This window comes from Piliocolobus tephrosceles, chromosome 13, assembly GCF_002776525.5.
Source record: "Piliocolobus tephrosceles isolate RC106 chromosome 13, ASM277652v3, whole genome shotgun sequence".
Lineage (NCBI taxonomy): Eukaryota > Metazoa > Chordata > Mammalia > Primates > Cercopithecidae > Piliocolobus > Piliocolobus tephrosceles.
The window spans coordinates 17420096-17433124 of NC_045446.1; the positions used below are offsets into that span (position 1 = coordinate 17420096).

Genomic DNA, 13029 nt, shown 5'->3' on the forward strand with positions numbered 1-13029 from the left:
AAATAGATAAATAATGGTTCACCTACCTATCCCTACCAATGACTTCATTTCCAGCTTAACACCTGGGGCTCTGTTTCTGAAAAACAGACCTAGGCCGTCTAATCTGGACTTAGTCATTGTAACAAAAATTGAAGTCACTCTCAGGACCCCTCCAGGGTGGATCAGGATCAAACCAGACTCCTCAACTAGCACTAATCTGCACTTCTAGGTCTAGATGGAAACGTAATTATTCTTTTTCAACAATCTGCATTCAGCTTGATGTGAAACTACCACATAGACTGTCTAGTTAATCATGCTCAGACAATAACAGTTGGCTATTCTACCTCATGTGATCTCAAATGAAAACGTCCATGCCCCAGTTGCCTCCACTGCACCACTTTTCTCCGCGCTTCAGGCAAGAAAGGAGCCCAGAGGCCACTGCTACTAGCTCTGCCCTTGGTGCTGAATCATAATCTCCCCTCTATTCTGATCTCAGGCTCAGAATCAGCAATACAATACACACAGATGAGTCCTTGTCCTACTATACATTACAGAGGCTATGAATCAGAGGCAGAAATACTAGGAATTCTGCAAGGACAGGGAGAGGGAGAGGTGCTCAGAGAAATTTCTAAACTATGTTCTAAAATTAGGAAAAGCTTTCATGGTCTTAATTGTAATTTATTTCCTTTTAAGTTTCTATGCACTTCTCTAAATAAAACGTTTCACCCCGCTGCATAGTTATTTCTAGTAGGGCTATTTCTTCTATGAATAGCAGTTTTTTTCTCATATTTCTAGTGTTCCAGGATTCTACCTCTGTGCTCTACATGCGGTCTAAGACCTTGTTCAATGCACAGAGAGAAACCCAATATCATATACATACATACACACACACACCCTACTCCCTCACCTGCTGCTGTGGGCACTCCCATATATACAGACATACACACTCCCTGGATGCTTAAGGCCCTATTTGGTTTAGGTAATGAGTAGAAGTTCTTTTTTCTCCCCTACCTAATAATAAACAAGACCTATTCGCAACACCTCTCAAATCCTCAAAATACTGCTTTCTCCTTTCCGTTGCTCCCAATAGAGGACCTGCAGGTAATAGGATTCAGTTTTATCTCCATAGCGACTCTGGCTCCCAGCACTATTTATAGCAGAGCCACAGCCCCTCCCCTGCTTGGTGACCGCACAGTGTTAGCAGCTGCTACTCCAGAGTCGGCCAAGGCCCATAACAATTCACTCTCCTTGAACCTAGAGACACTTATTCCACTGACGGTACCTGCTAAGAATTAGGTTATCTTCTCCCTCCTCTGTCTGTAGTTTGTACTTCGTCCTAATTCTGGCTTTTGATACTGATATCTCTACACCACCAGGTTCCCGAGCATGCCATATCTTCATTTCTAGGTATCACCACTGCTTAACAAACCCAAACGGTCCCTTTGGTTCTCCCAATTGCAACAGAGTCATGAGCAAACTACAGGAGGTGGGGCACCATAACAGAGCTGCACTCAGCTCCTCCTGAGCAGAATGCAATGGGGAGAGAAACAGAGAAATGAAATGGGATATGAGTAAAAACCATGATTTGTTCTAACAAAGAATTATGTAGTTAATCTGTCATGGGATTCGAAAAAAAAGAATAGTGTAGAAATGACTACAGTGAAAGCCAAAGTATCTCAAAGTAAAACAAAATTTATAGAACCAGAGCTCTAGGCTACACCTTGCAATCTATGGTTACATTGAAAACCAGGAGTACTCTCCAGTCAAAATCTCAAAGATCAAGCCTGAAGCACCTCCTACTGAGTATGCATCAGGCCCCTCTAGCCTTGGAGGGATCTCAGTCCCTATCCACTGAGAAATATCTGATGAAACTCAAGTCACTCACAATCATTTCCTTCCAGAGCCACAAGGACCCTGAGATCTTGTTATTATTCTAGCTATGGGTAGGACACGATTTTTAGCCAGAATTCACATTTGATCAGCAGCCACTGACTTCAGTTATTCAGACTGCAGAGATAACTAAGATTTTTCTTCTCATTCTCTCCTCTCTCCCCTCCCCACAAAGATTAACATCTTTAACTCCTCTAAAGACTAAATCCTCTAACATCACCCACAACTCACACTCTGTCTTCACAACCAGCGAGGCTCCAACTCTTGCCTCTAGCCTCAACCATATTTACTAACGTAGAGCCTCTGGTTCCTGTCTTCATGTATTCCAAAAGCATCAAGCTCAAAATGCATATCTATCTGCTGAAGTCCGACATCACCATCAGCTCCACCCAGAGGTAGAATTAGGATTCACAAACTTTTAAGTTATCTGTGCCTTTTCAGCAGAAATGGCCATGCTAACCAACCCTTTGGATTCGTCCCTCATTTTGGACAGGATCTCACAGTAAAACCACAGGAAACAGAGAGCAATATGACATCTCTGCTGACGCGAGCACAACAAGAGGCTCTCCTCCACTCCTCTACCTCCCCAGGCAGTGACCTTGCAAGCTCATCAGCACGGACTGGTCCAGCGTGCGGAAGAACTGGAGCAAAGAGGCTGGCAGCTGGCAGGGTTGGGGTAGAGGGAAGGGCAGGGAAAGGTGGAAGAAGATAGACACACGAGGATAGGGAGGAGAGTGCAGAAAGATGAAATAGTGTTCTCACTCTCTAGCAAGTCAATTTTGAAACATCAAATTAAAAAAAAAAAAATTCTTGAGAACCAAACGTGGTTCTCCAAATTCCAGCCAAAAATAAGGCGCACGCACGCACACGCACAAGCACACCCGCCAAGCGCTGTGCGGGCTCGGGCCCCAGGGCTGCCCAGCTCTGCCCGCCCCCTCACCTGCTGGACAGTTCTCCTCCGCCCCCGCCCCGAACCCAAACCCGAACCCGAACCCGCGCCGCCCGCCCCGCAGGAACCAAGCCCAGTAGCCCGAGCCCCTTCCTCGGCCCGGGGCGCCCCCATCCCCGGCCCCGCCCCACGCCCTTTCACACTCCCCCAGGGCCTCCTCATAGACCCCTTCCTCAAAGAGCCACGGTGTCCTCTCAGAGCCCGTCTCTCACTCGGAGTCCCCATACGCTCGCCCAAAACCCCCACCGGCCCAGACTCTCCTACCTCCCAAGCTCTGGGGGACTGGCCAGGCCCGGACCGACGTCCCCGGCAGCGGGGCGTCAGTCGCTCCCCAGCGCAGCGCCGCTCCGAACGGGCGCCAGTTCCGCGTCTGCACTGGGGGCCGCGCACCACTCGCGCGGGGTGCGGTGGGGGAGGCCGGGGCCGTACCATTCAGACCGGGGGGCCTGGGCTCGCCGAGCCAAGCGCCGCGGGGCGGGGCCGACCTCCGGAGACAGCGGCTGCGCACACACCTAGTCTAGCGCCCATGGGCGGGGTAGAGCGCGCCAGGCCGACCCAGCGCCGTCGCGTGCAAAGGGGAGGACACACAGCAGTACCTTCTGTTTGGGTTACTCAGAGAAACTTTAACCCGACGGGGTCATAGCGCCCATTTGACGACATGTGGATTCCTCTGAAAGTCACTTCCCAAGATAATCGGCCCCTGAGACTTTCTGACAGGCTCCCCATCCCCCTGCTCCCCCACCTCACGCGCTTTGGCGGTGCTCGGAGCCGGAGCAGGGAAACCTGCTGCCGCGCGGTGGAGCCTACCAATCCTGGGCAGCGGGGGCGCATGGGGCGCGCGGCCGCCGTTACCTCCTCCGGGCGCGCGCGGAGAGGGGGGCGTGACAGCGCCGCGGCGCCCGCTGGGAGATGGAGTCCCGTGCGTCCGCGAGGCCGGCCCCGCCGCAGGACAGCCTCCCCGCGGCCACACGGCTCTTCTGTTCCTGTCCCAAAGGACCTGGGGGCCGAAACTGGGTTCTGGGTCTTTCAGGTTGTGCCTTTTTCAGATGCCAAAGAAAAAACTACGGCATGCTACACACGCACGTGAGGTGCACTGCCCAGGCCTTAGCGCTGAAATCCAACACTTCCTCCTTCCCCGCAGAAAGGCAACCGGATCCTACCTGGATCCCAGCAGGGGAAGGAGGCGCCTAAGCCTCAGCATTCCATTTACCCATATGGCGCAGTGGGGGTTAGTAAGAGGCCCCCTCTCACGGCCAAGCCTGTCATTTGTGACCCTCCCTCCTCTGAGCCTGGAGGCGGATCCTAAAGATCGCAGGCTTCCTCCTCTACTACCGTGTCCCCACCCCCAATACAGACATTGGTTTCTCTCATTTTGTATTCATTTTGATCTTCCTGTTCAAACAGTACCAGACCTATCAGTGAGGCGGCGCTGAGACATTTATGGCCATACCACAGAGTGACAGTGGAGAATTTTTCTTGGGGCCCTGTGGGAAAAACAGGAAGTGGTGGAGGCAGGATGGGCAGGGCGCTGGAGAACCTTGTGCAAAGTGGCCCCCAGGCCCATCCGTTTGTGGGATCAGTGTGGTCTTCAGACACAGCACAGCGTTAGCGGGCGCCCCACTGCTCAGTAGCCACAAAACTCCCAACCCTTTGACTCTCTTTTAATGCCACGGGTGGATCTCCTTGCCCAGCTCCCAGGAATGTTTGCCCTTCTCAGTCTGTTCCACTTCTAGGAGGCAGCCACCGGGCCTTAGCCATCCAGCCCAGAAAACAAAATATGAGGAAAGAACAGTCATTCGTGCACATCCCAGATCTCAGAGAGCAGCGGTGGGAGCTTTTTGTCCTGCAGACGCAGTGCAAACACTTGCTCTGAGTGGACGCTGCTCAGGGTCCGGAGGCTCACCAGTTTCATTAGCATCCGTGGGAACATCAGTCGGTCCTGGGGAAAGGAGAGAGACAAGAACAGCTTTTGCTTGTCTGCAGGGAAGCGAGGCAAGGGTAGGGGAGTTGTGGGAGAGGTGAATTGTCTGCACACCATGCAGTCAGAGAGAAATTCTTGAAGGGAGAGTAGGTATATCAGGGAATGGGCCTGTGTGTGGGAAGGAGGAAAAGGGGCACCATGGGGACACTCACGTGGGGATGGTGGATGGAGACATAGGCATGCAGGGCTTCCACATATGTGTGCTGCAGCCTCTCTACCTGGAGCTGGTCCTGCACATTGGGCCGGTCTATAGGTCACCAAGAGAGTTGAGGAGCAGGTCTGGCCAGGGTCCAGTTCCATACCCCAAATTGCAACCAAAATATAGAGACATACTCCAGCCAAGCTCTCTCATCCCAAAATAACACAGCAAATGCCTCCACCCTCCCAAGCCACCCCCTGATTCCTGTGGGGCCTGCAGCCCTCCTTGGTGCAAGTCTCTTGCTGTTTCCCATTGCCCCTCCTCCACACCTGCAGAGAAGATGCTGATGGCAATGAGCAAAGCAAACTCAGCATCATTGAGTTGCAGCTCATTCATGGCCCTGGAGAACTCGAAGATGGGGTTGATGAATTCCACTTGCAGCCCTAGGGAGGAAGAAGGGAGGCTGACACATGCAGCAGGAGCAGCAGGAACTTCCTTCTCTCCTCCAGCGCCTAACCTTAGGGAACTACTGGGAACTCACTAAGAAGTTTACCGGGGCTGGGCACGGTGGCTCACACCTGTAATCCCAACACTTTGGGAGGCTGAGGCGGGCGGATCACCCGAGTTCAGGAGTTCGAGAAGAGCCTGGCCAACATGGCGAAACCCCATCTCTACTAAAAACACAAAAACTAGCTGGACGTGGTGGCAGGCGCCTGTAATCCCAGCTACTTGGGGGGCTGAGGCAGGAGAATCACTTGAACCTGCGAGGTGGAGGTTGCAGTGAGCCGAGATCGCACTACTGCACTCCAGCCTGGGTGACAGAGGGAGACTCCGTCCAAAAAAAAAAAAAAGGCTACAGGGCTTTGCTGTGTAACCTTGAGCAAATGTCTTAACCCCTCTAAGCCTCAACTGTGAAATGAGAATCATATCTAAACCCATTTCAGAAAATTGTTGGGATGGTTCAGTGACAAAGTATGCAGAGCACTTAGTGCTGTGTCTGGCACACAGGAGGTGCTGAATTAAATGATAATAATTCTGGTATTCTTGTTTTTTTTCTTTGAGACAGGGTCTTGTTTGGTCACCCAGACTGGAGTGCAGTGGCACGATCACAGCTCACTGCAGCCTTGACCTCCCAGGTGCAAGCAATCCTCCCACTTCAGCCTCCCTAGTAGCTGGGACTACCGGTGCATACCACCACACCTAGCTAATTCTTATATTTTTTGTTGTGACAGGATTTCACCATGTTGCCCAGGCTGGTCTCAAACTCCTGGACTCAAGCAATCCACCCACCTTGCCCTCCCAAAGTGCTGGGATTACAGATATTAGACACCACTCCCCACCAATTCTGTTATTAAAATTCTTGAGGGCTCCACGTTTCTAGAAATAGAAGCAACTCTTATTTTTGTTTATAAAGAATCCTTTTCAGCAGGGCACGGCGGTTCACACCTTTTATCCCAGCACTTTGGGAGGCTGAGGCAGACGGATCACCTGAGGTCAGGAGTTCGAGACCAGCCTGGCTGACATGGCAAAACCCCGTCTCCACTGAAAATACAAAAATTAGCTGGGCGTAGTGCACGCCTGTAATTCCAGCTACTTAGGAGGCTGAGGCAGAAGAATTGCTTGAATCTGGGAGGTGGAGGTTGCAGTGAGCCAAGATCACGCCACTGCACTCCAGCCTGGGTGACAGAGTGAAACTCCATCTCAAAAAAAAAAAAAAAAGAAAGAAAGAAAAGAAAAAGAAAAAGAGCCGGATGTGATGGCTTATCCCTGTAATCCCAGCACTTCAGGAGGCCGAGGCAGACAGATTGCCTGAACTCAGGAGTTCGAGACCAGCCTGGGCAACACAGTGAAACTCCATCTCTACTAAAAATACAAAAATTAACTAGGCGTGGTGGCGCACCTGTAGTCCCAGCTACATGGGAGGCTGAGCAGCAGAATTGCTTGAACCTGGGAGGCGGAGCTTACAGTGAGCTGAGATCGTGCTACTTGCACTCCAGCCTGGGCAACAGAAGACTCTGGCTCAAAAAAAATAAAAAAATAAAAGAGTCCTTTTTCAGCAGGGCACAGTGGCTCACACCTGTAATCCCAGCTACTCAAGAAGGATCACTTGAGCCCAGAAGGTCGAGGCTGCATTGAGCCGTGATTGATCACACCACTGCATTCAGCCTGGGCGACAGAGTGAGACCCTGTTTTAAAGGAAAAAAAAGAATTGTTTTTCACTGGCATTGGCCTTACTTACTTGAACACTAGAGATACATTTCATGTATCACACCCTAGAGGGAATATTGCAATATGGGTGAGGATGTGGATTCTGGTGCCAGACTGCCTGGGATTGAGTCCTGGCTCTACCACTTACAAGGCAGTGTGACCTTGTGTAAGTTACGTAACCTCTCTGGGCTTTGGTTTTCCCACCTGTAAAATGGGAATAATAATAGTACCTATCTCATAAATATGTGGCATATATGGTAACTACCACATAAGTGCTTGTAAAATAAATAAATATATATATTTTTTTTTTTTCTTTCTTTTTTTTTTTTGAGATAGAGTCTTACTCTGTCACCAGGCTGGAGTGCGGTAGCATAATATCGGCTCACTGTAAACTCTGCCTCCCGGGTTCAAGCGATTCTCCTGACTCAGCCTCTTGAGTAGCTGGGAATACAGGCGCACATCACCACGCCCAGCTAATTTTTGTATTTTTAGTACAGACAGGGTTTCATCATGTTGGCCAGGATGGTCTCGATCTCTTGACCTCATGATCTGCCTGCCTCGGCCTCCCAAAGTACTGGGATTACAGGCATAAGCCACCATGCCTGGCCAATAAATAATCAGTTTTTCATGGAAACAGTCTTCCTGCTGAGAAGACTAAAATGCAACAAACCATGAGTTAAAGTCATGATACCTAGAGAATATGTCTCTCATACACATTGTCAAAGTCTCTGCACCCTACACAGTTCCCCAGGCTTTGTCAGATTTCTTTTAGCAACCATCTGCTACACTTTTCCATTCAAGGCTTCTTGGTGAGTCACTTCCTGTACTTTCACCCTGATGTTTATCAAGTGTTGTGTGTTAGTCCATTTAATGGGCAGGCCCCATTTTCTTTTTCTTTTTTCTTTTCTTTGAGACAGACTCTTGCTCTGTCACCCAGGCTGGAGTTCAGTGGCACGATCTCGGCTCACTGCAACCTCAGCCTCCTGAGTTCAAGCGATTCTCCTGCCTTAGCCTCCTGGGTAGCTGGGATGGGTGCACCACCACGCCTAGCTAATTTTTGTATTTTCAGTAGAGATGGGATTTCGCCATGTCAGCCAGGCTGGTCTCGAACTCCTGACCTCAGGTGAACCACCTGCCTCGGCCTCCCAAGTGCTGGGATTTCAGGTGTGAGCCACCATGCCTGGCGGCAAGCCCCATTTTCTAAAGCATTTCTTGGTGAGGTTTTGAGCCCCAAAGTATGGCAAACAGCCCCCTTTATACACAAATTAAGAGGAGGTTCTATAGTTGGCTAATGCACCTGTGAGGGTCTGCTGATGCCCGCGGAATGAACACCTCAAATGTGCTCAGTCTGTGTCACCAGTCATCTACTGCATGCAGTAAATAGTAGTGGATAGAGAGGGGAGGAGACGTGACAAACAGAGCTCCAGTTCCTTCTCCCCAAGACCTCACTCATGAAATGAAAAATGAAAGGCAAGCATGATTACTTCAAAACTGCTTGTATAAATAAATCCATAAGGGCCAGGCGTGGTGGCTCACACCTGTAATCCCAGCACTTTGGGAGGCTGAGGCGAGCAGATCACCTGAGGTCGGGAGTTTGAGACCAGCCTGATCAACATGGAGAAACCTCATCTCTACTAAAAATACAGAATTAGCCAGGTGTGGTGGCACATGCCTGTAATCCCAGCTACTCCGGAGGCTGAGGCAGGAGAATCGCTTGAACTTGGGAGGCAGAGGTTGCGGTGAGCCAAGATTGTGCCAATTGCACTCCAGCCTGGGCAACAAGAGTGAAACTCCGTCTCAAAAATAATAAATAAAATAAAATAAGTAAATAAATAAATCTACAAATAGGTGCAGATTCAGACAGCACGGGTCTATGAGTGCCAAACTAACACAGAGATCTTAGAACTGGGCAGGGTTCCACAAGGAGGATATTCTGAAGGAGGGGAGAGCCATGGTTAAGAAGGTCTGAGATAATAACCATCGAGGAAAAATGGTTTGGAAGAGGGGGCAGGGCTGGGCTTTAAAGCTGGGTAAAGTCATTAAATCACCCCATTAGGTGCCAACACATCCGGGCAGCACACCGGGCACTATAGAAGGCAAAAGGTGCCAACATAGCCCTATTATGCCCTACAGTGAAGGGTGGCCTTCCTAGAAAGCTCACTGGGTGGGCCTGTGTTGGGAGAGCAAGAGGCACGCGAGCTGACCTGAGTTGTCAGAAACCAGGGAAGGCTTGATGACTGGCCTGGCCACAGATCTACCAGCCCTGAGAATGGAGTCAGGGCATCAGCCATATTTTAGAGCCCCACTCATCCAGTTGTTAAGCTACTTGGTTTCCTGCTGAAGCTCAATTCCAGTCCCTCCAAAAGTCCCTCAGCCTCCTGTCCTTTCCCAGGCCAGTTTTCATGACACAAACATGACCAATAGTTGAATATCAAGAAACCCCTTCTGCGTAGCTCCCAAGCGAGAATCAGATAGAGAGCCACAGTATGAACTAATTTTTGGAGAAAATACTTCAGATATAGGATGGGGATGGAAACATTCGCCCTTACTGTACATCCCCTCTGGGCATGTTTGCCATGCCATGGTTCCAGTTCATCAGAAAGTGTAATTGAAAAAGAGTAGGGGAGGGGCCTGGTGTGGTGGCTCATGGCTGTAATCCCAGGACTTTGGGAGGCCGAGGCGGGTGGATTGCCTGAGCTCAGGAGTTCAAGACCAGCCTGGGCAACACAGTGAAACCCTGTCTCTACTAAAAATACAAAAGTTAGCTGAGCGTAGTGGCACACGCCTGTAGTTCCAGCTACTCGGGAGGCTGAGGCAGGGGAATCGCTTGAACCCGGGAGGTGGAAGTTGCAGTGAGCCAAGATCGTGCCACTGCACTCCAGCTTGGCAACAGAGTGAGACTCCATCTCAAAAAAAAAAAAGAGTAGGGGAGGCTGGGTGTGGTGGCGCACACCTGTAATCCCAGCACTTTGGGAGGCCGAGGTGAGTGGATCCTTTGAGCTCAGGAGTTCGAGACCATTTCGAGACCAGCCTGGGCAACATGGCGAAACTCAGTCTCTACAAAAAAATATAAAAATTAGCCTGGCATGGTGATGCATGCCTGTAGTCCCACCTACTTGGGGGGCTGAGGCAGGAGAATTACTGGAGCCCAGGTGGTTGAGACTGCAGTGAGCCACGTTCACGTCACTGCACTTTAGCCTGCGTGACAGAGCAAGAACTTATCTCAAAAAAAAAAAAAAAAAAAAAAAAAGAGTAGGGGAAATCAGCCCCCATGATCCCCAAAGAGCACATGTGAGGAAGATTAGTTCACTTCCTGTGCCTCCCTGTTTCTCCTCCAAGGTGCCATTCCATATATCTCTCAGGTTCCTTGGAATACAGTTTGAAAACCACTGACCTAAAGCAACAGAGGACAGGGGTCTATCTGGAGCAGCTGAGAGAAGCCTATCAGCATTCCAATTTTCCATCTTCAAAAAATAAAGGGAGCCTTCCCTTACCAGTCACTCAAACGTTGGGCCTGTGGCTCTGTAGTCACTATGGGCCTATGACAAAAAGAACCAGTCCTGGCCAGGTTCAGTTGCTCACGCCTGTAATCCCAGCATTTTGGGAGGCTGAGGTGTGTGGATCACTTAAGGTCAGGAGTTCAAGACCAGCCTGGTCAACATGGTAAAACCCTGTCTCTACTAAAAATACAAAAATTAGCTGGGTGTGTTGGTGTACCTCATCCCAGCTACTCAAGAAGCTGAGGCAGGAGAATTGCTTGAAGGCAGGAGAATTGCTTGAACCTAGGAGGCGGAAGTTGTAGTGAGCCAAGATCACGCCACTGCACTCCTGCTTGGGCGACAGAGCAAACTCTGTCTTAAAAAAAAAAAAAAAAAGAAACAAGAAACAGTCCTTGGCCAGGCATGGTGGGTGGCTCATGCCTGTAATACCAGCACTTTGGGAGTCCAAGGCAGGCGGATCACTTGAGGCCAGGAGTTTAGGACCAGCCTGGGCAACATAGTGAGACTTCATCTCAATTTTTTTTTTGGTCACCCAGGCTGGAGTGCAATGGTGCGATCTCGGCTCACTGTAACCTCCGCCTCCCGGATTCAAGCAATTCTGCCTCAGTCTCCCGAGTAGCTGAGACTACAGGCACGTGCCACCATGCCTGACTAATTTTTTGTATTTTTAGTAGAGATAGGGTTTCACCGTGTTAGCCAGGATGGTCTTGATCTACTGACCCTGTGATCTGCCCACCTCGGCCTCCCAAAGTGCTGGGATTACAGGCATGAGCCACCGCACCTGGCCCTCAATTTTTAAAAATAAAAAATAAAAAAAGAAGCATTTGTCCATCCAGCCCCAATCCCTGTGTGATCTCAGTTCTCACCTGCTTTGGCAAAGTCTTCCCGGTTATAACTGAAATCCTTGAGGAAGGTGATACTCTCACTCCCAGGGTTGTACCTCCGAGATGTCTCCAGAAGCATCACCTGCACACAAGCAGCAGACCTCAAACAGGGACTAGGAAGGTTGGTCTTGGAGCATAGCCCCTTCCAGGGAGGCCGATTTCCCTCATCCCTGCTTCCCAGCAGATTTGGTTCTCCCAGCTCTGTGTCTGGAGGCCCCTCCCACAGATAATCCCATTCTGCTTCTCCCTTCATCCCTTGCCCTTCTCCAGCCACCTCGATCGCAGAGGTCTTCAGCAGGGCAATCTGGTCCTCCCGGCTGAGCTGCAGGAAGCCGGGTAGCTGTTTAGCAAAGTCAACTATCTCCTGCACAGAGACGATGGCCAGCTCAGTGAAGTGGGCAAAGCGCTGCTGACGGGCCTCCCGGCTATGGGGATCTGGTGCCATGGGCCAAGGCTACCCAGGAGGGAAAAGGCAAAGCGCTTTGAGTCGGACATCAAGAAGCCCACTGGTGATCTGGGTGCAGCCGCCTCTCCCCAGGTGTGTCAAGTACCGTGACTCGAAGCCGGTCAGAAAAGGAGCGCCGGTTACACTGTTGCTGGGCAGCGACCAGCTTCTCGATCATGCCCAGTTGCTCCGGGCTGAGCTGAGGCAGGATTTGAGGGGGTGAGGAAGCCCTGGGGGGCAGGGATACGGCATGAGCCTGTTCCTCCTCTTGCCGCTTCAGTTTCTTCAGACGGATCTGTTCTTCTGACAGGACACCTAAGGACAGGACCAAATATGAGGAGGGGAGCAGATGGGGAGACAGGAAGCAAAGATGAGGCAAAGGGGGCGATTTGGGGCTCCAGAAAAACAGACAGCACTAGGTAAATGCAAGAAGTTTTTTTTTTGTTTTTTTTTTTGAAACAGAGTCTCACATTCGTCCAGTCAGGAGTGCAGTGGCCCGATCGCAGCTCACTGCAACGTCCGCCTCCCAGGTTCAAGTGATTCTCCTGCCTCACCCTCCTGAGTAGCTGGGATTACAGGCGCTCACCACCACATCCGGCTAATTTTTGTATTTTTAGTAGAGACGGGGTTTCACTACATTGGCCAGGCAGGTGTCAGACTTCTGACCTCAGGTGATCCGCCGGCTTCAGCCTCCCAAAGTGCTGGGATTACAGGCATGAGCCACCACGCCCGGTCAAGACTACTCGTTAATTCCCAAGGCCAGCCACTGTGGTTTGAGCATGTGGGCCTGGTGGCTTGGTCCCGTCCCTGTCCATGCTTGTAAGAAACCCCAGACAGCTTGGAGGCTCTGGACACTTTATTTATTTATTTTTTCGGGACGGAGTCTCGTTCTGTCGACCAGGCTGGAGTCCAGAGGCACAATATCGGCTCACTATAAGCTCCACCTCGCAGGTTGACGCCAATCTCCTGCCTCAGCCTCCCGAGTAGCTGGGGCCACAGGCGCCTGTTACCATGCTTGGCTAATTTTTTTGTATTTTTAGTAGAGACGGGGTTT

At 50.6% G+C, this 13029-nt stretch overlaps 2 protein-coding genes across 39 annotated transcripts in view; both read right to left on the minus strand.

The window, feature by feature from the left end:
• MADD (MAP kinase activating death domain) overlaps nt 1-3653 on the minus strand; it is a 63487-nt gene extending 59834 nt beyond the window's left edge. For 24 of the 34 annotated variants that reach the window (XR_003309389.2, XM_031933955.1, XM_031933945.1 and 21 more), the window contains exon 1: nt 3083-3295. The gene's annotated coding sequence lies outside the window, so the exon portion shown is untranslated. Of the gene's footprint in view, nt 1-3082; nt 3296-3414 lie in introns of those variants that run through there. The other 10 variants (XM_031933947.1, XM_023215668.3, XM_031933944.1 and 7 more) reach the window with 3 other exon arrangements.
• Nucleotides 3654-4462: 809 nt separating this feature from the next.
• The window catches only part of NR1H3 (nuclear receptor subfamily 1 group H member 3), a 24756-nt gene continuing 16189 nt past the window's right edge, over nt 4463-13029 (minus strand). For all 5 annotated transcript variants that reach the window (XM_023215678.1, XM_023215675.1, XM_023215676.1 and 2 more), the window contains 6 exons: nt 12082-12290; nt 11805-11984; nt 11513-11612; nt 5268-5381; nt 4952-5046; nt 4463-4757 (listed from right to left, as the gene is read on the minus strand). In XM_023215678.1, the coding sequence (XP_023071446.1) occupies nt 4611-4757; nt 4952-5046; nt 5268-5381; nt 11513-11612; nt 11805-11984; nt 12082-12290 (845 nt within the window). In that variant the 3' untranslated portion in view covers nt 4463-4610. The remainder of the gene's footprint in view (nt 4758-4951; nt 5047-5267; nt 5382-11512; nt 11613-11804; nt 11985-12081; nt 12291-13029) is intronic.